Source organism: Lynx canadensis, chromosome A2, assembly GCF_007474595.2.
Source record: "Lynx canadensis isolate LIC74 chromosome A2, mLynCan4.pri.v2, whole genome shotgun sequence".
Classification (NCBI taxonomy): Eukaryota; Metazoa; Chordata; class Mammalia; order Carnivora; family Felidae; genus Lynx; species Lynx canadensis.
The window spans coordinates 140,213,135-140,235,357 of record NC_044304.2 but is presented as its reverse complement, the minus strand read 5'-3'; the positions used below and the strand labels follow the sequence as shown (position 1 = coordinate 140,235,357).

The window sequence follows — 22,223 nt, the reverse complement described above, 5'->3', positions numbered from 1 at the left end:
ACAGCCAGTAACAGAACAACTAAAGAATTCAAGCAAAACAAAAAATCAATTTTGCTTTATAAAAATACAATAATTCTGCGTGAATGTCAGAACAATGAATTATTGACTGATTTTTTTTTTTTCATTTTCCTACTGCTTATTGAGTTGTTTCTATAGATTGTCCTTAACCCTTACCTTAATTCCATCACAGTTTAGAAATGTACAGGGGTGGCTCAGTAGGTTAAGCAGCAAACTTCAGCTCAGGTCATGATCTCATGATTCATGGGTTCAAGCCCCACTGAGAGCTCAGAGCCCACTTCAAATCCTCTGTCTCCCTCTCTGCCCCTCCCACGCTCTTGTATGCGCGCGCGCGCTCTCTCTCTCTCTCTCTCAAAAATAAACATTAAAAAAAAAGAAATGTGGCATTAACAATTAGAGACCCTTAGTAGTTTTGCAATACAATATTCAAAGGGAAGGAGAAGGAATTCCCTTTGCAGAACATGCCTCTGTTATAGGCATTCTGCCAGCTGCTTTATCTGAATTATCTCATTTAACCTTCATTACAAACCTATAAGACAGTCACATATGTTCTATCATTCTCATTTTCCACTTGGGGAAGCTGATGCACAAAGTATGTGACCCAACAAAGGTCACATAGATGCTATGGAAACTGGATTTAAACACAGATTCTGTCGGAACTCAGACTTCATGCTTTCCCAGTGATTATGTTTTAGTCTTTTCTGTATTTTGTATTTTTTGAAGATTTACCCTCTATTTCGAATAGTTATATAAAGTGTGGCTTGATGGTCATTATCAACAACTCAGGCATTTCTCCTTGTGATAATACTTTAGAAGGTCAAAATACAGAAGGGGTGTATCTTAGCCATTTCCTCAGTTGACCTCTTGCTATTCAACGTCTTCAAGTTAGAAAATTGCAGTGATTCTAACTACTGCAGATGGGCATATGAGAACCAAAGTAGCAGCCTTACATGTGTGTCATTTGCTGAATGTCCCAGAGTTTCAGCTGTACAAGCTGGTCATGTCAGCTTGTCAGCATATGCTGTACCTTCCCTTCACACCTGTACCCAAATGTTCATTGTGAGTCATGGCATTCGATTGGCATCTTAAGATCTTCTAGTTGGAAGAAATTTTAAGACTGTGTTTTTCAATGTTTTCATGGAAATATTTCATAGCAAAGGAGACTATGCTCATGGGCATAAGTCAAACAGAAGCTCAAATTTAATCCTTATGAATTAGGTATTATTATTAGTCCAGTTCTACAGATTAGAAACAGAGACAGGAACAAGTAAACAGATTACCAAAATGTGGCTATATAGATGTTTCCAGTCAACATCTGTCTGACTCCAGAGCTGTGATCCAACCACAACTGAATATCTGTATTCTTACAGCTTCCACAATGGTAATAAGTATACTCCTAATACATTGGGATAAATGTCACTTTACTAAAGGAATCACACTTTCTTATTGCTTTACAATGAAACATCAGTTTTTAATTATGATATAAACATAAAGGTAGTCTTAGTCCTTCTCCAGTGAGTAGCTAGTGATCAATAAAACAAGCCTGGAATATAATTCATATTTATGTAAATATTTGAATGAAATTAATAATTGCACTGAATTTTTCTCAATTTGGAAAGGAACTTTCTTAAATGTTGCCTGATAAAAAGTTAAAATTGGCATAGGCCATATGCCATAGTTTCAGTGATATCCTCTGTGCAGTTGTGTTCTTTTATTACTGTTTTTAGCATCTTGTTAATTTTTACTTTTCTCAGTACCCTCTACTATTCCCTTACTCATTTTTCCAGTTCTTGATTTTTCTTTGATTTTCTATTAATAATACAAAAAGATAAGAAGAAGGCCAGGGTTTTTTGAGGAGCAGTAAGAGGAGAAAATTGAGCAATAATGTTTTCTGTGTATAGAGTGCATTTCTTCCAGTTGTATCTCACTCGGTCTGGCTTATCCCTGGTTTATCCCTAATTAGAACCCCTTTTTGAGATAAAGAGAGGGGAAACAGCCACACAGAAACTGAGCAGCATGTCCTAGTTAATTGGTTATAAAACCGAAACCAGATTTTAATTATCTCTCAGATACTCCAGGATCTCTCTGCAAAATATTTTACACCAAGAGAGACTTGGAGAGAAAAGAGAATGGCAGAGTCAACACAGCAGAGCATTAGTGCGCAGTCACGACATGGGTTAGGGAGGGAGGGACTATGGCATTAAGGGCAGCTCTATATCTGCATTGTCATGTGCTACCTGCATTTCCCTCACAATATATTCATCTGATATGTCATGAGTTTCAAAGTTATAATAGAAATTATAATAAATAGAAGAAATGATACAAATGACAGACTTATGGTGCCAAATCTAAAACAAAAACAAAACAGGAAAATATCATGCTTGTAGAGAAATGTAACCTTGTAAGTGATAAAGGATGTACCAGAAGGAGGAAATTCTGACAGAGAAAACGAAAATGAAGGGGAGAGAATTTAAAATGATTACAAGTGAAAGAAGAGCAAAGGGGAAAAACTCCAAGAAAACATACTGAACTTTGAAAGGGACAAGTCAAACAAGCATTTCAATAGAAATAATTGATATTGTTCTAAATGTTGGTTTAAAGCATAGTAGGGACTTAAGATACGGGGGGAAATGCTGTAAACTCCAAGAAAGTAAGCACTTCAGTCACAAAAGAGCATCAACATGATGTAGGGCAAGAAAAAAAAAAAGGCAGAAGTCATGCTAATAGTAATGTGGTAGATGAACAAAACGAGGAAATCCAAATTTGATACATATTTTTTCATGAATATTTTATGAGACCTTGCTAAGCCCAATGTGTTGTGCTAAGTGAACTGTGGTATGTAAACATAAGTTTAAATTAATGTTTCTGCTTTCAAGAAGCCTGCACAGTTTTTGAAAAGTCAGTATACACTGTGGTAAACATTAACCACAAATTTAAGGTTGTATGTAAATACACACCAAATGATTTAAACAAATAATTTGTGTCTAGACATGTAATTAAAAGGCAGATGGATCTCTGGGGATTCATCCTCCTCCAGCCCCACCCCCACCCCCATGTCCTCAATCACACACAGTCCCGCTTGTCCACCACCTGCTGCTCCTTCTGTTTTCTTTGTCTCCCAGAACCTGCTAGCCTTCACCCCATTCCCAGGTCTGAAACCTGTGTGTCATCTCAGGTGCTTCAAATCATCAGTCTATGTTGTGTCACTTCCTTTTTTTTTTTTTTTTTTAATAATTTTTTAAATGTTTATTTATTTTTGAGAGACAGAGAAAGACAGAGAACGAGCAGAGGAGGGGCAGAGAGAGAGGGAGACACAGAATCTGAAGCAGGCTCCAGGCTCTGAGCTGTCAGCACAGAGCCCGACACAGGGCTCGAACCAGATCATGACCTGAGCCAAAGTCAGACACTTAACCGACTGAGCCACCCAGGCCCCCCTGTTGCCTCACTTCCTAAATCCCCCCTCCCGTCTGCTTCTTCATCTCCCTGCTGGCACTGCTTTCTTTAGGCTGTCCCATATCTCTTTCCCATGGACCATTTTTAGTCTTTTTCCCAATGTCTCCTACCAGAGCACTATTTTTTAAATGCCAACCAGGTCCTGTTGTATCCCTGGTCAAAGTTGTTCAGTGATTCCCTTTTGCTTACGGGGGAAACAAATATCTAAACAAAGCATGTATACACTGATGGATGTTTAAGATTTTGCCATTGATTTGTCCTAACAACCCTCTCCCAGAACCCAAGTACCTGTCTCCCACATTCATGTTTTACATGTTAGCAGTATTTCACTATTTGCAGTCCCTAGATTACTATTGACTATTCGTGGCTATTCTTGCCTCTCTGTCTTTGCACATGCTGTACCCTTGTCCTGAAATGCTCTCTCCTCTTGCTCTGTCGTTTTTGAGGAAGCAGATCAGGCAGTGATACAAACTGGGAATCATCCTCAATGCTCTCGATGCATCTTGGATACTTCAGCCTGTGTTATAGTACGTGTTCCACTTTGCTTTTATCATTGCCTCCTCCTGTACACTCTAAATACCTCAAAAGCATGGAGCATACTGTTTAATTTCTGTTTTCTCTGGCATCAAACATAGTGCCAGTCACACAGTAGATAGTTGATAACTATGCTGAATGAGAGTGGCGATGTCTAGTAGTAGAAGGATGTGGAGACTTAATCCAGATCTTGGAGGAAAGATAGGATGCAGGAGAAAGAAGATGATCAAAGGAAGGGACTTCAAATAGAGTGACAAGTATGGCAAAGGGACAGAACAAGAACGCTGGAGTAAGTTTTTTTCTTTCCGTGGTACATTTTTATACCTAGTTTGATAATGATAATCAGTATCCACGTCCGCTATAAACCTCATGGCAGCCATTAGAAATACTCAGTATTACACCCAGTTTATAGACGAACAAACAGAGACTAAAAGAGGTGAAGCAATTTGCCCAAAGTCACACAGGCTATAAAGGGAGTAAGAGGATGTAAACACAAGTCTCTCTGACTCCCAAGTCCATCAAGGATATTGCTTCTTTAATAGTATTTATATCAGATCTTTAAAAGCTTGTGCACTGTTGGCCTTACTCCATCATTTTCTGGGTTTTCGAGTATAAAAGCATAAGTTGATATGAGGCCTCCCTCTGCCCGGATTGCAGGGTAATCATGACCCATGATGGACAAATAGTGTGAACAAGCCTTAGACTCTGATTGTTTTACGCTGCTGAGATTTAAGGACTTTGCCACAGCATAGCCTCAGCTGCCCTGACTTATCTTGCACATTCTGAAAAACTTCCCAAGTGACTCTGTCGTGCTGCCCCTGGCCCATTTCCTCATCTGTAAAATGAACAAGACTCTTTTTTTTTTTTTTTTTTAAATTTTTTTTTTCAATGTTTATTTTTGGGACAGAGAGAGACAGAGCATGAACGGGGGAGGGGCAGAGAGAGAGGGAGACACAGAATCGGAAACAGGCTCCAGGCTCCGAGCCATCAGCCCAGAGCCTGACGCGGGGCTCGAACTCCCGGACCGCGAGATCGTGACCTGGCTGAAGTCGGACGCTTAACCGACTGCGCCACCCAGGCGCCCCTGAACAAGACTCTTAAAAGAGTTTTAAATGTGATCTGTGGATCAGCCGCCTCAGATTCACCTGAGCTACTTTTTCAAATCACAGCCTCTGTACATGAAGTACAAGACACTGCACGCTTAACAGACTCCTCATGATTCTGAAGCTGTCAATTCACAGACTGCATTCTGATCGCCCTCTAATGCATTCTCAGGTCGGAGAACGAGGTGGACCCTGTGGTCATTTCCAGTTCCCCCGTGTGGGTGGCGTGTGAGGACTGTATATCTCCATTGCTAATTAGTTGCAGAGGTGAAATGAAAAGTAGGAGTTAATCATTCCCCAGTAATTGGCATAGGGGCGCCACCAGTTGCCTTTCCCCGCTGTCCATTTGGGCTAAAAACAAGAAATGCTAGTTTTTTCCCTTGACTGTGTAGTTGAGTTCCTCCTTACTCTTTATCTTCCAACATGAGAATATTTCTAGTCATGGTAAGCCTTGCAATTAGTATGGATTGAGTCTTGAGAAATCACTGCGTCAGAAAAGGTAGGTGTATCACAAACCACGCAAAGCCCTTTACAGGCTCTGTGAAATAATAATAGTGTTTTTCTTGTAGCAGACAGATTTAAAATGCATGATTTTTCTCCTTTCTTAATTGCTTTGTGTCCTCTTTAGAAAATCAATTGCAGTGAGTGAGGCCTGTGATTGGTCCTGCTTTTCTCCAGCTGTGCTGAGAGATCATACCCACATACGTACTAATTCATCAGCCGAATTGCTCCCTAATACCAGTCAGAGTGTCATTAAAAAAGGAGAGCAGGGGCAAAAGAAACTATATTTTAAAGCCTAATTTTTATTCCAATTCCATCTGGAGATATAATTTAAAAGAGAACCGAGGTGATTTTTAAGTATAATCAGCCACATTTCCCAAGACAATTTGACAGTCGGAATTTGTGGAGGAAAACCGTTATCCAAATTGCCTAGTCATAGCTTCATTTGCCTTCCTACCTCTGCAGCAGGTACCCTGGCTGCACTTGGTTGAGGTGGTTAAGACAAGATACGACTGTGTTATTGTTAAATGGGGCCTGGGGAAGCATGAAAGTGTCGGCTGTGAGGAAGTAACCTATGCAGGAAAAGTTTTAGCTCTAATGCTCGTTTACTGGCAAGAGAGATGAGAGCTCCGGGAAAAATGTAGAGACATTCCCCCACTGGGGTGAGGGTTAAGATAGCCGGTGCCAGACAAGTGGGAGAGAAAACAAAAAAGAAAACAAGGCAAAGTAAAGAAGTTCCTAATGCTGAAGAATTCTATGTTTAGATAGCGATTGAGAGTTTTCTAGAAGGATCAAGCCCTATAAATAGAAACAACTGTAGGGAGAACACAGAAAAACTGTGAGAAGAAAACATCTATTCAAGGAATATTCCTGAGTGCTTCGTATGTTCCAGGCACTGCTTTCAGTGCAGGAATAGAGCAATAGATAAAAAATGTATGCTCTCGGAGCATTTTTGCTTGGATTGAATCCCAGCTGTACCACGTACTAGCAATGTGATCACTAATCTCTAGTTGAACTTGGAATTACAATATGTACCTCAAAGAATTTGGGTGCACATTAAGTCAGTGGAACACCAAATATTGTATCTGGCATGTAGTGGACATTCATAAGTGTTATTTTCCCATCCTTTTACTTATTCATAGGTCGGAAAAACACATTTGTCCATTTACCTGGCAGATGTCTTCACCTTTTTTTTATTAATTTTTTTTTAATGTTTATTTATTTTTGAGACAGAGACAGAGCATGAATGGGGGAGGGGCAGAGAGAGAGGGAGACACAGAATCGGAAGCAGGCTCCAGGTTCTGAGCCATCAGCCCAGAGCCCGACGCGGGGCTCGAACTCACCGACCGTGAGATCGTGACCTGAGCTGAAGTCGGACGCTTAACCAACTGAGCCACCCAGGCGCCCCTGTCTTCACCTTTTAAATAAGTTCTCCTGTCTATAAAGTTTATGATCCGCAGTGTAGATGAATTTTGTACAGTTAGGATCCCTCTACCCCAACCCCTTCTCCACGCTACACCCAAAGCAAATACATGTTTCCATAGACCAGAATGGGTAAGACAAACAAACGGGGGGAGTAAAGGTGAGAACTTAATGGTTCAAAATACTCCCCACATCATCCTGAGGTCAGGTTCAAAGAGCCAAACTAAGTGCCAGAGAGTAGTTTTCTTGCAGCTGTGGGGAGAGGGGGAAAAAGACAGACTGTCTGTGGCAGCATTCATAGGAGGCAGACACGCAGCCTCCCACCCAGCACCTGACTCAAGCTACTGGATCCAGCTAGATGATTGGATTTGCATTGTCCTGGTAGGGCAGGACCCCAGGCTGCCAAGATAAGACATTCTAGATTGGAAGCTAAGGACTTACTGGAGGCAACTGTAAAGCTTCTGGATGAGGAATAATGAATACAGAAAAAATAAACACAAAGATAAAAGAACTACCCCTCAGGATAAATATGAAAATAAATTTCAGCATGCAAAAAGGTAATTAAGAAAGACTGAAAATGAAATCAACACAGCAATGAAACACTCCAAATCTAAGGGAAACAATAGGGGAATCAAGACAAGTTTGAGAAAAATATAAGATGAAGGACTTGAGATGCAGATTGTAAAACTTGTTAAAAAGCTATAATAAGAAGAGTTTAACAATTTTGCAGAAAGTGATTTTTAAAAGGTGGCTGTGATTGAGGCCAGAAACGAATGTGCCTGCACTTATAGAAATTTGGCATAAGAAATGGGTAACAACAGGAGTTGGTGGGGAAAAGACAGACCATCCAATTTAAAAAGCCAGGACATTTTGGCCACCCATTTAGGAAAAATAAGGTATCAGTTTCCTATATAAGTAAATCAAGGCCCTACTCTTGAAAAGTTTTAACTTCAGAAAAAAACGTGAGAGTATATAATACAGGAAGAATTTCTCATACAAGGTAGTAAAAATTTTTAAAAATAAGAAAATTTTAAAATAACTGCATTAAAATTAAAAACTTGTCAACCAAAAATACAATAAAGCAAATTGCATAGGCGAGCCAGACATTAAGAAAAATATTTGAAAATATTTAACTTCTAAATAAATATTAAGAATCTAAAAGGTAACTCCACAGATTCATGAAAAAAAGAAGCAAAGAAGCAACAGAAGAATAAGAGGTTATAAATAAGGTAATTTGCAGGAGAGAAACAATTATGTTCAATTACCGTGAAAAAAATACTTCAATGGTATTCAAGCAAATACAAATTTAATTAAGAGGAGCTTTTCATACCATCAGATTGTCAAATAAATCAATTAGCCCAATATACCGATGGTTGGTGAAATGGAACTCTCTCACGTTGTTGGTACTGATATAAACAGATACAACTATCTTAGATATCACTTGAGCAATACTCACTACAGTTAGAATCCACGCCTTCCATCTAGAAGTTACACTACTAGTTTTAGATATATACTCAAGCTTTGAAAATCTCTTTCCTGTTATCCACATGGAGGCAAGGTACAAAGATGTTGGGGAAAGAGCCCTAAACCTTCAGTAGAAATATGGACAGATGAATTGTAATAAATGCAGAAAAAGAAATGCCATATCCATTTAAAATGAATTAATAATAGGTCTACATGTATCAATATGAACACATTTGAAATACATGAGTAAGATGGGAAATTAAGGTAAAAAGGCATTTTTTGCATGAGTAAAAAAACAAGTTAAAAAATGATATAGACAGTAAGCCTTGTTTAATTTTAAAACCATGCGGTGTTTATTGTCTATAATGTATTAGTGTCTACGTGTAGTAAAATCGCAAAAACATCGGTAGAAAGGGTACAAACCACATTTTAGACAGTGGTTGACTTTAAGGATTGACCAAGAAGAAAGAAATGGAGTAGTTTATATGTCCCGAACTATATGTGGAATGTTTTATTTACTTAAAAAATTCAAGCAAATGTAGCAAGTTGTCAACATTTTTAAAATATGATGAAGTGTACAAGTGTTATATTATTTTTTCATATGTTCTCAATATTTTATTTAATAATTGGAATACTACTCGACAATGAAAGAGAATGAAATCTTGCCATTTGCAACAACGTGATGGATCTAGAGGGTATTATGCTAAGTGAAATAAGTCAGTCAGAGAAAGACAGATATCATATGATTTCAGTCATAGGTGGAATTTGAGAAACTCAATAGATGAACATAGGGGAAGGGAAGGATAAATAAGATAAAAACAGAGAGGGAAGTTGGGGTGCCTGGATGACTCATTTGATTAAGCGTCCGACTCGGTTTCAGCTCAGATCATGATCTCACAGCTTCGTGGGTTCGAGCCCTGCATCGGATTCTGTGCTGGCAGTGTGGAGCCTGCTTGGAATTCTCTCTTTCCTTCTGTCTCTGCCCCTCACCCACTTGTGCTGCCTCTGTCTCAACATAAACAAATAAACTAAAAAAAAAAAAAAAAAAACAGAGAGGGAGACAAACCATAAGAGACAGTTAAATAGAGAGAACAGGAGCACCTGGGTGGCTCAATCGGTTAAGCTCTGACTTCAGCTCAGGTCGTGATCTAACAGTTCATGAGTTCAAGCCCCGCATCGGGCTCTGTGCTAACAGCTCAGATCCTGGAGCCTCCTTCACATTCTGTCTCCTTCGCTCTCTCTCCACCCCTGCCCTGCTCACGCTCTGTCTCTGTCTCCCTGTCTCTCTTTCTCTCTCAAAAATAAGTTAAACATGAAAAAAATTAAATACAGAGAACAAGCTGAGGGCTGCTGGAGGGGAGGTGGATGGGGGGATGGGCTAAATGGGTGATGGGCATTAAGGAGGGCACTTGCTGGGATGAGCACTGGGTGTCATATGTAAGAGATGAATCACTGGGTTCTACTCCTGAAGCCAAGACTACACTGTATCTTTATTAACTTGAATTTAAATTAAAAAATAGAAAAAAAAATTAAAGATATATTGCTAGAAAGATTCTAATACTTTTTTTAATGTCAGAAAACAGGAATCTCCTGTTCATATTGGTAATTAGTCTGCACTTAATAGCTTCATCTCTCTCTGGTATTTGAGAGAATCTTCATGCAACAGAAAAAGTGGCAATGGCCCTAAATGAGCCAGGGAGGCATAGCGGACACACACAGAGTGGGAGACCGTGGTTAAGTGACATTAAACCTCATACTGCGTAACAGAATTTACAACATCTGTCTTCTGCACAACTGCCTTTTGTCTGGCTGGATGTGGTTTGTTTGCTGAATTTGCCCATGTAATTTTTGGAAATCGTAGAGAGCAGATAAATTTTTGAACAGAATTTTTTTTCTTTTATTTTGAAGTATTTTTATTTGGAAAAGCTGTCTCAACTCCCCCACCCTCGTTTCATGTAGCATCTTGAGAATGAATCATGATTTTAAATATCCTTTTTGTAAGATCAGTCTTAGAATTTGGAATCTTTTTTTTTTCTTACTCTATTTTCCTTCACAATAAACACAGAAGAAGTGGACATGATTGTGTTGCTCTGACTCAGTTCAAGAACTCATACTAAAGTGCTTTCCTATTTCTAGAACAAAATTTTATTTAAATTATTACTTTTTTTTAATTAAAGTATTTAAATTATAGTTGCAGAGTTCATTTGAATAAGATATCAGTGATTTCTACTAGACTTGAGAGGCATTGGAAGAGAGGGGAAAACAATTCGCCCGCAATCTAACTGAGCGGACATCGGTCTCCTTTCACTGTGGCTTTATCATTATTTGCCTGTGGTGGCCGTAGCGGTGGTTGTGATGTGTGGTGGTGGTAATGGTGGGGCAGCTCTATTTTAGGGATGGGGGGCTTGCCAAGAAGGTGGAAAAAGAGATGGAAGAGAAAAACTAAAGCGATCACCAGGAGATAAATATGGGAGAGCTAGACACGATGGGCCAGTCTACAGCTTTCTACCGACAAAATGAAGGAGTTTTTCCTCTACCTCAGAACTGGTTCTGTGAACCAGATATCCAGGATACCCCTTCAGTGGCAGCACAGACAACTTACGCGTTGTCTGTTTTTTTTCCTTCATTAGAAGAACCTAGTCACCAAAAATTCCTTACCCTAATATTAGTGTTTTTTAAATAGATACGAATAACAGAAAACAATGAAATGTTTTTGTCCCTCTTTTGTTACTTCTTAACAAGAATATTCACAGATATTTGATTTTTAAAAATAATTCGACATATTTTAATATTAGGTTCTTTAAAAAAATACTTAACATTGTGTCTGGATTAGCCTTCTATTGTTAAATGCCTGAAGAGTGTTGATGGGAAAGAACACTTTCCTTCCCATGACTCCAAGCCTGACCAAGGAAGATCACATAATAGAAAACAGGAACTGGAGGGAGATATCAATAGGATGTGACTATAATTTATCAGCCAAAAGAGGGACACTTTTGAGAATGAAAAGGGTTGCTAATCAGAAAAATACCTGTATGTCAGGTGTAACCCAGCACTATCCCAAGAAAACTGAGATTGCCATCTTGCTCACCCAGAGAGAGAATTCTTTATTCCTCCTTTTCTAGACTTTAAGTTTTCCTCAAGATATGAAAAATGGGGCACTTGCCACAAATTCTGGGAAGGCAGCTCTTAGGGACAATGCAGATGGGGTGCCTTAGCCAGCTGCAATTAAAATCTCCTGGGACTCAAATGCAAAAGTATGAAATGTGTTCGAGTGTTTGGGGGAAGCTCCATAGACAAGACATACATTTGAACCTTACATTGAGGGATGGACAACTTTTCAAAATATGTTCTAAATCTAGGAATTAAATTTGAGCAGTTTATTTTTACCTGGGAGCAGTACCTGGAAACCTGTATCTGGTTTCCAAATTGGAGGCCAGAGTTAAAGAGAAAAGGGAAAAAGGAAGTAACCCACTGCCTCTCAAACTTTAACTTGTATACGAATCACCCGGGGAACCCGAAAATACTGATTCTGATTCAGTGTGTCTGGGGAAGGGCCTGATTTCTGCATTTCTCAACAAGCTCTAGCCTCATGCTGATGCTACTGGTCCATGGGCCACACAGAAATTCAAACACACAGTCCAAATGTTCGTTCTGAAATGGTAAAGAAAGATGTTCTTGCAAGGCAGAGTATGTAGGTAGCATTTTTACTACCAGATATTTTATTCAAATGCCAACAAAGGCCAAGCAGACAAGAGAATAAAGTGAAATGGTGCAGAGGTGCTGTGTAGAACTGAAAAGCACAAGTCTGTCTTGAAGGATAAGCTCTGCTTGAGTCTGGAGAATTGTTGACATGGAAGAATATTATCCTAATATTACCAAATTCATTAGTTTTTTCTTTTTTCAAGGAAAGCCAGGAATTCAGATTTTATTTTTAGTATGAAATTTGGTTTGTAAATCATGATTCAAATTAAACACACGTGCGCGCGTGCGCGCACACACACACACACACACACACACATATACACACACCATCGTGAGTCAAATAAATTATATTTTGTTAGTCAGGGTCATCAGCTTCCAACTGCTTCATCCAATTCGAACTGGATGAACTTCATCCAGTCAAACTGGATCAAATGGTCCAAGGGTCTAGAGTATGGTTACAGGCAGGTAGAAGCTTCCACTTAAGGGCATCTGGGGGCTTACTGGTATGACTACCTGGCTGAACATTATGTATTAAAGTTCAGAAAAAGGCTGCATAATGAGGAGCAGGGATAAGAACCCAAGTATCAAGAAGGTGCATAAATAAACTCCCTAGAAACAGAGAGCTGAGGGGCACTGGGTAGCTCATTTGGTTAAGCTAAGCATCTGACTTTGGCTGAGGTCATGATGTTGTGTTTGTGAGTTGGAGCCCGGCTTCGGGCTCTGTGCTAACAGCTCAGAGTCTGGAGCCTGCTTTGGTTACTGTATCCTTCTCTTTCTCTGCCACTCTGCTACTTGTGTGCCCTCTCCTCTCTGTCTCTCTGTCTCTGTCTCTGTCTCTCTCTCTCGCTCTCAGAGATAATAAATGAATAAACTTTAAAAAAATACGTTTAAAGAAATAGCTGATGTCAGAAAGTATTTGGGGTAAGTCTTATTATAATTAGAGTTCAAGTGGCCTCGAATGCAAGATGAGGATTTTGGATTATTTTCAATAAACAACTGAAAATCACTGACTTGATTTTAAGTCCGGGCTGGGCCAGTTAAAATATGAAAGTTATTAGGGAAGCTAATAATTTGATACTTGAAATTTTGCTTTTTATTGTGTTTTAAAAAGTCGGCCACTGAGCAGAGTATGAAGTTTAGCTGAAGTAGACCCATATGGAGATGAAACGGGGGTTATGTTAGCTAGCGCCGTCTTTTCCGTTTATTTTTGTTTTAGCAGTCCGTTACAGATTGGTACTACAAATAGATTTCAGGGTGGCTAGTCCCTTAATCTGGCTTTATACAAGGGGATGACAAAATCAAAGTGGAAGATGATCTGGTCAGGAAGAACAGTCTTGCCTGCAGTGGAGGAAGTGGGGTGGAGGTTGATGGGCAGATCTGAGAGAAAAAGGACAGGGGATGGATAGGTGATCTGGCTGTGACTGAAGAGCAAGACAATAAAAGGGTTCGTTTTTCTTTGAAATCTGGGTTCTTGCAAATATGGTAGAAAACAAAGTCATAAGGAGAAACTTTGGAGGAACTTCATGTGTTCTCAACAAGAGAAAACACAGGCCTGGTCGTTCTCACGCACTGGCATTTTGAATTAAGCTAGTATTCACAAAGTCTCTTCAGAGCAAATCAGAAGTTTCAGTCAAGGCTCAGGTTTGTCTCGTCGTTTTGTTGTCAAGATTATAGAGGCAGACTTTCTATAAACTGTCAACATCCAAACACCTTTATTCTTTCTCCTTTAAAAAGATAACACAATGAAGACATAACATAATCTAGTTTATTATGGATTTCTTCGACCCCCGGCTGAAAGTGCGGGGATGCCAGATGACTAAACACCAGGCTCAGAGAATTCAGCCTGACATGGGTGAATCAGAGGGCAGCAGAGCTAGGAATTTTGTTGCCCTGGGAAAATCATAAGTAAGACACCTCATTAAACTCAGACAGTTTTTGTAAACTTCTCAAATGCAACTCAGGATTTGCGGAGATTAAGCACTGTGGGAGCCAAACAAAGCCATATGATAGATGCTAACTTTTGTTGACCACTTAGTACTCTCCAGGTGATTTCATTTCAAAATTATTTATATAAGCCAAATATAATAATATACTTTAACCATTTTTTTATTGACAGGTACTTGATATCCAACATTAGATTCGTTTCAGGTATAGAACACAGTGATTCCACATTTGTATACACTGTGAAATGATCACCGCGGTAAATCTAGTTACCATCTGTCACCATACAAATTTACATTTTTTTCTTTTTTCTTTCTTATGATAGGAACTTTTAAGATTTACTTTCTTTGCATCTTGCAAATTGGAGATACAATGTCATTGACTGTAGTCACCATGCTCTATGCATTATGTCCTCATGACTTTTTATTTTATAACTGGAATTTTGTACCTTTTGATCCACTTCAACCCATTTTGTCTGCCTTCCCAACCCCTCCCCTCTAGCAACCACCGATCTGTTCTCTGTATCTATAAGTTTGGCTTGGTTTGATTTTGTGTGATCATTTCTTTATTAGATGCCACATATAAGTGAGATCATGCGGTATTTGTCTTTCTTTGTGTGACTTATTTCACTTAGCACAATACCCTGGAGGGCCTTCTATGTTGCCACAAATGGCAAGATTCCATTCTTTTTTATGGCTCAGAGGTATTCATACATACACCATATTTTTATCCATTCATCCATCAATGGGCACGTAGGTACTTTCCATACCTTGGCTATTGTAAATAATGCTGCAGTGAACATAAGAGTACATATCTCTTTTTGAATTAGTGTTTTCGTACTCTTCAGGTAAATACCCAGTAATGGAATTACTGGATCATCATATGGTAGTTCTATTTTTAATTTTTTGAAGGACCCCCACACTGTTTTCCAGTGGGGCTGGAAATTGACTGCACCAATTTACATTGCTACTAACAGTGCACAAGTGTTCCTCTTTCCTCCACATCCTTGCCAGCACTTACTATCTCTTCTCCTTTTCCTAATAGCCATTCTGACAGGTGTGAGGTGATCTCAGTATGGTTTTGATTTGCATATCCCTGAAGATTAGTGATGCTGAGCACCTTTCATATGCCTGTTGGCCATCTGTGTGTCTTCTTTAGAAAAACGTCTATTCAGATCCTCTGCCTATTTTTAATTGTTTTTTTGTTGTTGTTACTGAGTTTATGAATTCTTTATATATTTTGGGTATTGGCTCCTTACCAGGTGTATAAATTGCAAATATCTTCTCTCATTCATTAGGTTAACTTTTATTCTGTTGATAGTCTCCTTCTCTATGCAGAAGCTTTATAGTTTGTTTTAGTCACATTTGTTTATTTTTGCTTTTGTTGCTGTTGCCTTTTGAGTCAGATCAAAAAAAAAAAAAAAAAAAGGTATCACCAAGACCATTGTCAGGGAGCTTACTGCCTATGTTTTCTTCTGGTAATTTTGTGATTTCTGTTCTTACATTCAAGTCTTTAATCCATTTTGAGTTAATTTTTGTGTGGTCTAGTTTCATTCTTTTGTGTGTGGCTGTCCAGTTTTCCAAATACTATTATTTGAAGACACTGTCCTTTCTCCATTGTATACTCTTGGTTTCTTTGTCATAAATTAATTGGTCATATATATGTGGGTTTATTTATGAACTCTCTATACTGTCCTATTGATCTATGAGTCTGTTTTTATGTCAATACCATACTGTTTTGATTATTATAGCTTTGTAATATCATTTGAAATCAGGGAGCATGATGCCTCTAGCTTTGTCCTTTTTTCTCAAGATTGCTTGGCTGTTCATATTTTTGTGTTCCATACAAATTTTAGGATTGTTTGTTCAAATTCTGTGAAAAATTTCATTGAAATTTTGACAGGAATTCCATTGAATCTCTTGAGTGCTTTGGGTAATACGGACATTTTAACAGCATTAATTCTTTAAACTCGTGAGCACAGAATATTTTTCCATTTATTTGTGTCTTCAATTTCTTTCGTCAGTGTCATAGTTTTTAACATACAGATCTTTCATCTCCTGGTTAAATTTATTCCCAGGTATTTTATTCTTTTTGATATAGTTGTAAATGGGATGGTTTTCTTAATTTATTTTCTTATAGTGCATTGTTACTATATAAAAACACAAAAAATTATAGTTGTTTTGTGTCCTGCAGTTTTAATTAATTTTTTAGCCTCAGTAGTGTTTTTGGTGGAGTCTTTAAGATTTTCTCTATATAATATTATGTCATGTGCAAATAGTGCCAGTTTTGCTTCTTCCTTCCAATTTGGATTCCTTTTATTTGCTTTTCTTGCCTAATTGTTGTGGCTGGAACTTCCAGTACTATGCTGAGTAGAAGTAGTGAGAGTGGACATCTGTGTCTTGTTCCTGATCTTAGAGGAAAGGCTTTCAGCTTTTTACCATTGAGTATATGATAGCTGTGGGCTTGTCATATATGGCTTTTATTATACTGAGTTTTATTCCATCTATACCCACCTTGTCGAGTTTTTATCATAAAAGGATGTTGAATTTTGTCAGGTGCTTTTTCTGTATCTATTGAGATGATCATATAAATTTTATCATTCATTATATCAATGTGGTATATCACCTTGATAGATTTGTGGATATTGAACCATCCTTGAGTCCCTGGAATAATTCTCACTTGATTATGATGCATGATCCTTTTAATGTACCACTGAATTCAGTTAGCTAATATTTTGTTGAGGATTTGGCATCTATGTTCATTAGGGAGATTGACCTGTAATTTTTTTCTTATGTGTCCTTTTCTGGTTTTGGTATCAAGGTGATATTGGTCTCATAAAATGAGTTTGGGAGCATTCCCTCCTCTCCAGCTTTTGGACAAGCTTAAGAATGAGAAGTGTTAGATCTTTTAACATTTGGTAGAATTCACTGGTGAAGCTCTTCAGTCCTGGACTTTTCTTTGTTGGGAGTTTTTGATTACTGACTCAATCTCCTTACTAGTAATTGGTCTTTTCAGATTTTCTATTTCTTCATGATTCCGTCTTAGAAGATTGTATAGTTCTAGGAATTTATCCATTTCTTCTAGTTTGTCCAGTTTATTGGTATATAATTTTTCATAGTAGTCTTTTATGATTATTTGTAATTCTTTGATGTCAGGTATAACTTATCTGATATTCTAACTTTATTTATTTGAGCCCTCTCTCTTTTTTTCTTTTGTAGGTCTAGCTAAAAGTTTTTGAGTTTTGTTTATCTTTTCAAAGAACCAGATCTTAGTTCCATTGATCTTTTATCTTGTCCTTTTAGTGTCTATTTTATTTATTTCCACTCTGGTCTTTATTTTTTTCCTTCTACAAATGTTGGGCTTTATTGTTATTTTCCTGGTTCCTTTAGGTACAAAGTTAGACTATTTGTATTTTTTCTTGTTTCTTTAGGTGGTAGCATGCCAAATCCCAAGAGTTGAGGTGTCCAATCTGGGGCACAAACCCCTCACTCCTCAGGGAGTAACTTCATATTTGTGAGGTATCTTCTAATTGTGGGTCACCATACCATACACAGGGTTTTTGGTGAGACCACATCTCTGCCTCTCTTACCTGTCCAGATGTGGCTTTTTTATCCTTTGTTGTGAAGGAAACTATTAAGGTAGTTCCTAGGTTTATTTTTTGAACAAATTATCTCATGTGTGGCTATAGATTTGTTGTGTCTATGGGAGGAAGCAAGTTCAGTTCTGCCATCTTGAGCCCCAAATCTCAACCATTTTTTAACAACAATCGTAAAACAGAAACACACAATTTTATACCTAGCAAAGCAACAGATTCTGTTAAGAATCTCATTTCTGTTGAGTCTCTCTGTGTTTCCCCAGGAGCTCTGCTGTCTTTCTAAAAAGCAAAGCAGGAGGCTCTTAAACTCCAGGTCCATGTTACTTAGGAGCTCATTTAGTCCCATCCATCTCATGTAGCTTGGCACTGCCCTTCTTTATCTGAAGCAAAATACAGCAAAAAGTTTTTTCTAGGTTGATTTACGCCTTTTAGTAGGAGAGGAAGGCAGGTGTACATGTGCCACCAACAGGCACCAGGGAATGCATTTAAAAGTCATATATGTCTTGCCCCAGGGGAAAGGCAGTAACTTGGCTATTTACACACTCCAGAAGAACCGGGAGGGCATTTTATAGGCAAATAAAAGTGAACACAAGCATTTATACACACCGATATGAGCACAGAAAATTGACTATATGCTGTTATCTGTTTCGAAGGAAGGTGAATGAAAATTAAAAACTGAGGACTTTTGTGTCTTCGGCTTTTCATTTTATTAAATTTTGGCTCTTAGAATCCCTGAGAAATAATTATTTGCTGCCCAACTTAAAGGTTCAGAGACCTCCAGAGTTTCCTCTTACTTTCTCGGTGACACAGCTCCATTCAGCAAATGTGGATGTGATTTGATTAATGATTTCCCAGCCTCATTATTTCACCTTGCATTTTTCTTTTGTTCTTTCCAGGAAGCAGAATGTGCCTACACACTCTTTGTCATTGCCACATTTTGGCTTACAGAAGCTTTGCCTCTGTCAGTAACAGCTTTGCTGCCTGGTTTAATGTTTCCATTGTTTGGGATCATGCCTTCTAAGAATGTAAGTCCTCTTGCAAATGTATGTGATAATTAGATTCCTTATTTTGTGCTGATACTCCCATTGAGAAAAGTTGTATTGAAAGGGAGCAATAATCCTATTGATAAAGCTTCCACATAAGTCCTGCAAGTTTCCAGTTGTTTCTCCCTAGAATTCTGCATGTATGTCTGCATTCAGGTGGACAGAAACAAAACACAGGCTGTAACCTCTTGAGTCATGTGTGTCAGTAGGAGAAATGCGTGTCCAGCCTTCCTGGGCTGACATCTATGGCTGGTGTCTCCCTCCCAACAAAAGGGCCAACCTTTTCACATCCTGCATAAGCTTTTTCTTTTCAACAGAATTTGGTCTCACACAGTGTTAGAAAAGCAATTTTTGTTTTTAATGAAGAAAAAGCTACCCTGTTTTCTTTTCCAGAAACCTGCCATTTCAAAAGATAAAGCCAAATTAACTTTCATGTGTATTTCTATTTTGTTCTCGCTGAGAGGAGTTTATTCATGCTGAGAGGTGTTTCTTACCTTTATACAATCTGAGGGTACCCGTCTGAAGAAAATGGATTCAGTTTCCCATTAAAAGCATGAAATGCATTGAAATCAGAAAATCTGTCTTCATGCAGTCTCCAGCCACCCAGCACACAACTGCCCAAACCACAGCTGAAAGAATCTCAGGAAAGATGTCAAGTTCAAGATGCCAGCCCCTGCAATTTGTCACCTTTGGACTTCTATCTTCTGCCAGGGTTCAATATTGCTAACTTGAGGTTCATCTGTCTTATAACGTGGGTAGAGATTTTTCTTTTTAAATAACCCATGTTATATAGAGATGGGTTTTTTGTTGTTGTTATTCTGTTTTGTTTTTTGTCCTATGGGAGAAGCAATTCCTTTCCTTCTCTTCATGTCATTCTTCCTCATTTCGTAGTTCAAGATCTTTTCTTCTTTTTGCGTTGCAGATCCATTTTACTCCTCTTTTCTTACTGCATTTTCCCTTCCCTCAGAATCTTGACTCTTTTCTTTCTAAGCACCATTGCTTGGGAAGAGAGTGTAGCTTCTCATCCCCTTCTGCTGCCCACAGAATCTGGGATCTATAATTTAAGAAGTTTCTCAAATGCTCCAACATGCTACATGGCTCCCAGTAAAGGAAAATTTAAAAGAAGGGGCAGGCAAGTTCTTAAACGTAGGGTGTTAAGTTATTAACCCCTGTCCTGCTGGCCTAGGTGGTTGTACCTCTAAAGGTAACTAGTTCAACAGTGACGTATTTATCCTTTACGGTTTAATAAGAATGAAACTGACGAAACTGACTTTTTAAAAGAAGCTGAGATCAAAGCAAGATTAACTGCAACTGGGGCATTTCTGTAGCAAAGAGGCTAAAGGAAGACAGGAGAAGAAGGATGCCTAGGAAAGCCTGGCTTTGTGGGAACTGCCAAAGAAATATCTTTGCCTCTTTACAGAATGTGGAGGCCTGGCTAGAGGCAGCAAAATTCTAGGTACTGTCAGCAGTTGCGTTAGTCAGGCTGCCAATACCTGTCCAAGAGTCCTTTGTCTCCAGAAGTGTCAACCTCAGACTAATTTAATAGTCATAGAACCTTAGCGTTGGAAGCTCGTACTTCTGGATCATTTCATCCTGGGCAGGGGTTTCCCCTCTCAATAGCTCTTACAGATGAGATCACTCAGGAAGTGTTTGGGTCTTCCTGTGTGTGGGTTTAGAATACCCTTCAAAGAAAATACATATGTTTTTAACACTTTGAATACTTGATTCACTCAGCTTTACTGAGCCCAGTGTCAAACTCAGTCACTTTGTCCCTAGACTTTCCTCTAAATGTCTAAGATTATGCATACACACACACACACACACACACACACACACACACACACACACGGACAGCAACAATAGCAACAATAAAAACTTCATCTTTCTTCCACGTGACATTGCTGTTTTTGATGTGAAAATAAATACCATTTCCTCTTTCAGTCTCCCCCCCCTCCAGTCTTTATGGTTTCTGCATCTCAACTCCCTTCCTTAACCCCACCACCTCCACCTGTGCCATCACCACCATCTTCACTCCTGTTCCCAGAACTACCTCCAGTTTGTCAGTGGTACTTATGAATTAGATAGTTAGTGAATGTAATGTCTATCACGTGGTAAGCACTCACTATATATTAGTTAATATTATCATTATTTGTACATTGACAAGAGTGAATACCTCACTAGAAACTTTCTGACTGTTGCAAAGCTAAGTGAATCTATTTCATTTCAGCCTAAATTCGTTGCAAATTTTATGTGACTTTTTTTTACCCTAAGCTTAGTAGGAACTTGAAACAAATCAAAGTCCTTAGGACTTTCAGTGTAGCAAACTGCTCTTCAGTCTTATGATCCTCTTTCCAGAAAGGGCAACTGGAATTTTACTAGGAAATATCTGACCAAAGTTATGGGGAAAGGGCTAGAGATTTATTCAGAAGACCTGAGCTTAAAACCTGATATTCACCACTAATTACTTGTATGGTCCTGATCATGTCCCTTAGCAACTCTTTTTTTCTCATAATCCAGAGGTTGTTATAATAATCAAATCAAATAAAAATGTGAAACAGTGATAGATACTAGGCATCAATTATTCTTATGAGTTTTAATATCCACAGTTAAAGGTGTTAAATATCATACCAGCCCTTCTGAAGGATTTGGAATCTCAACTTTGCCATGGAGACTAATGTGTCTTTAATACCCTTGTCTAAGTTCAGAGCCTTACACATCCTTCTCTTTGGCCACAATAGTTTTAATCTTATGTTATGCATTTATTAAGTCAATGCTAAATATCTGTATCTTACTGAACACCTTATTGTACTAAATAATGTCAACAAATTTTGAATTTCTCTCATATCTATTGAATAAAATCTGAAATGCTAAATATTTAGTGTGCCGAATTAGATATTCCAAAACAAATATCATTATTATTATTATCGTCATGGAAAAAGTGTTTATATATAAATTTTATAGATATAAATATGAAGATACTCATATGTATATGCAGATGTTATATATTTAGGTCAGTCGTGCAATAAATATTTATGTGCTAGGACTCTGCCAGGATCTTGGGAATACATTAATGAGTAAATACAGACAAAAGTCCCTGTCTTCATAGGAGAAAAGAGACAATAAACAATATACCTTAATGCATAGGTAAATTACAGGGAGTTAGAAGGTAATTGGTGCTATGGAAAAAAGCAATAGGATAATAAAGATCTAGAGAGGGTTGCAGTTTTAAACAGGATCATCAGAGTAGACTCAATGAGGTGTCAATACCTGAACAAAGACTTACAGGAGATGAGGGAGTTAGTCATGTGGATATCTGGGGAACAGCCGTCACTGAAGGCCATACGGCCCCCACAAAGACCTCAAGGCAGGAATAGGTCCGAAGGGTGATTAGAGCAAAGTGAGTGAAGGAGAAAATAATAGAAGATGATGTCAGGGAGATAATGTGTA

At 38.3% G+C, this 22,223-nt stretch overlaps 1 protein-coding gene across 1 annotated transcript in view; it reads left to right on the top strand.

The window, feature by feature from the left end:
• SLC13A1 (solute carrier family 13 member 1) overlaps positions 1-22,223 on the top strand; it is a 140,609-nt gene that overhangs the window by 2,494 nt on the left and 115,892 nt on the right. Inside the window, exon 2 of the mRNA XM_030308338.1 lies at positions 18,630-18,758. Coding sequence (XP_030164198.1) covers positions 18,630-18,758 — 129 coding nt within the window. The remainder of the gene's footprint in view (positions 1-18,629; positions 18,759-22,223) is intronic.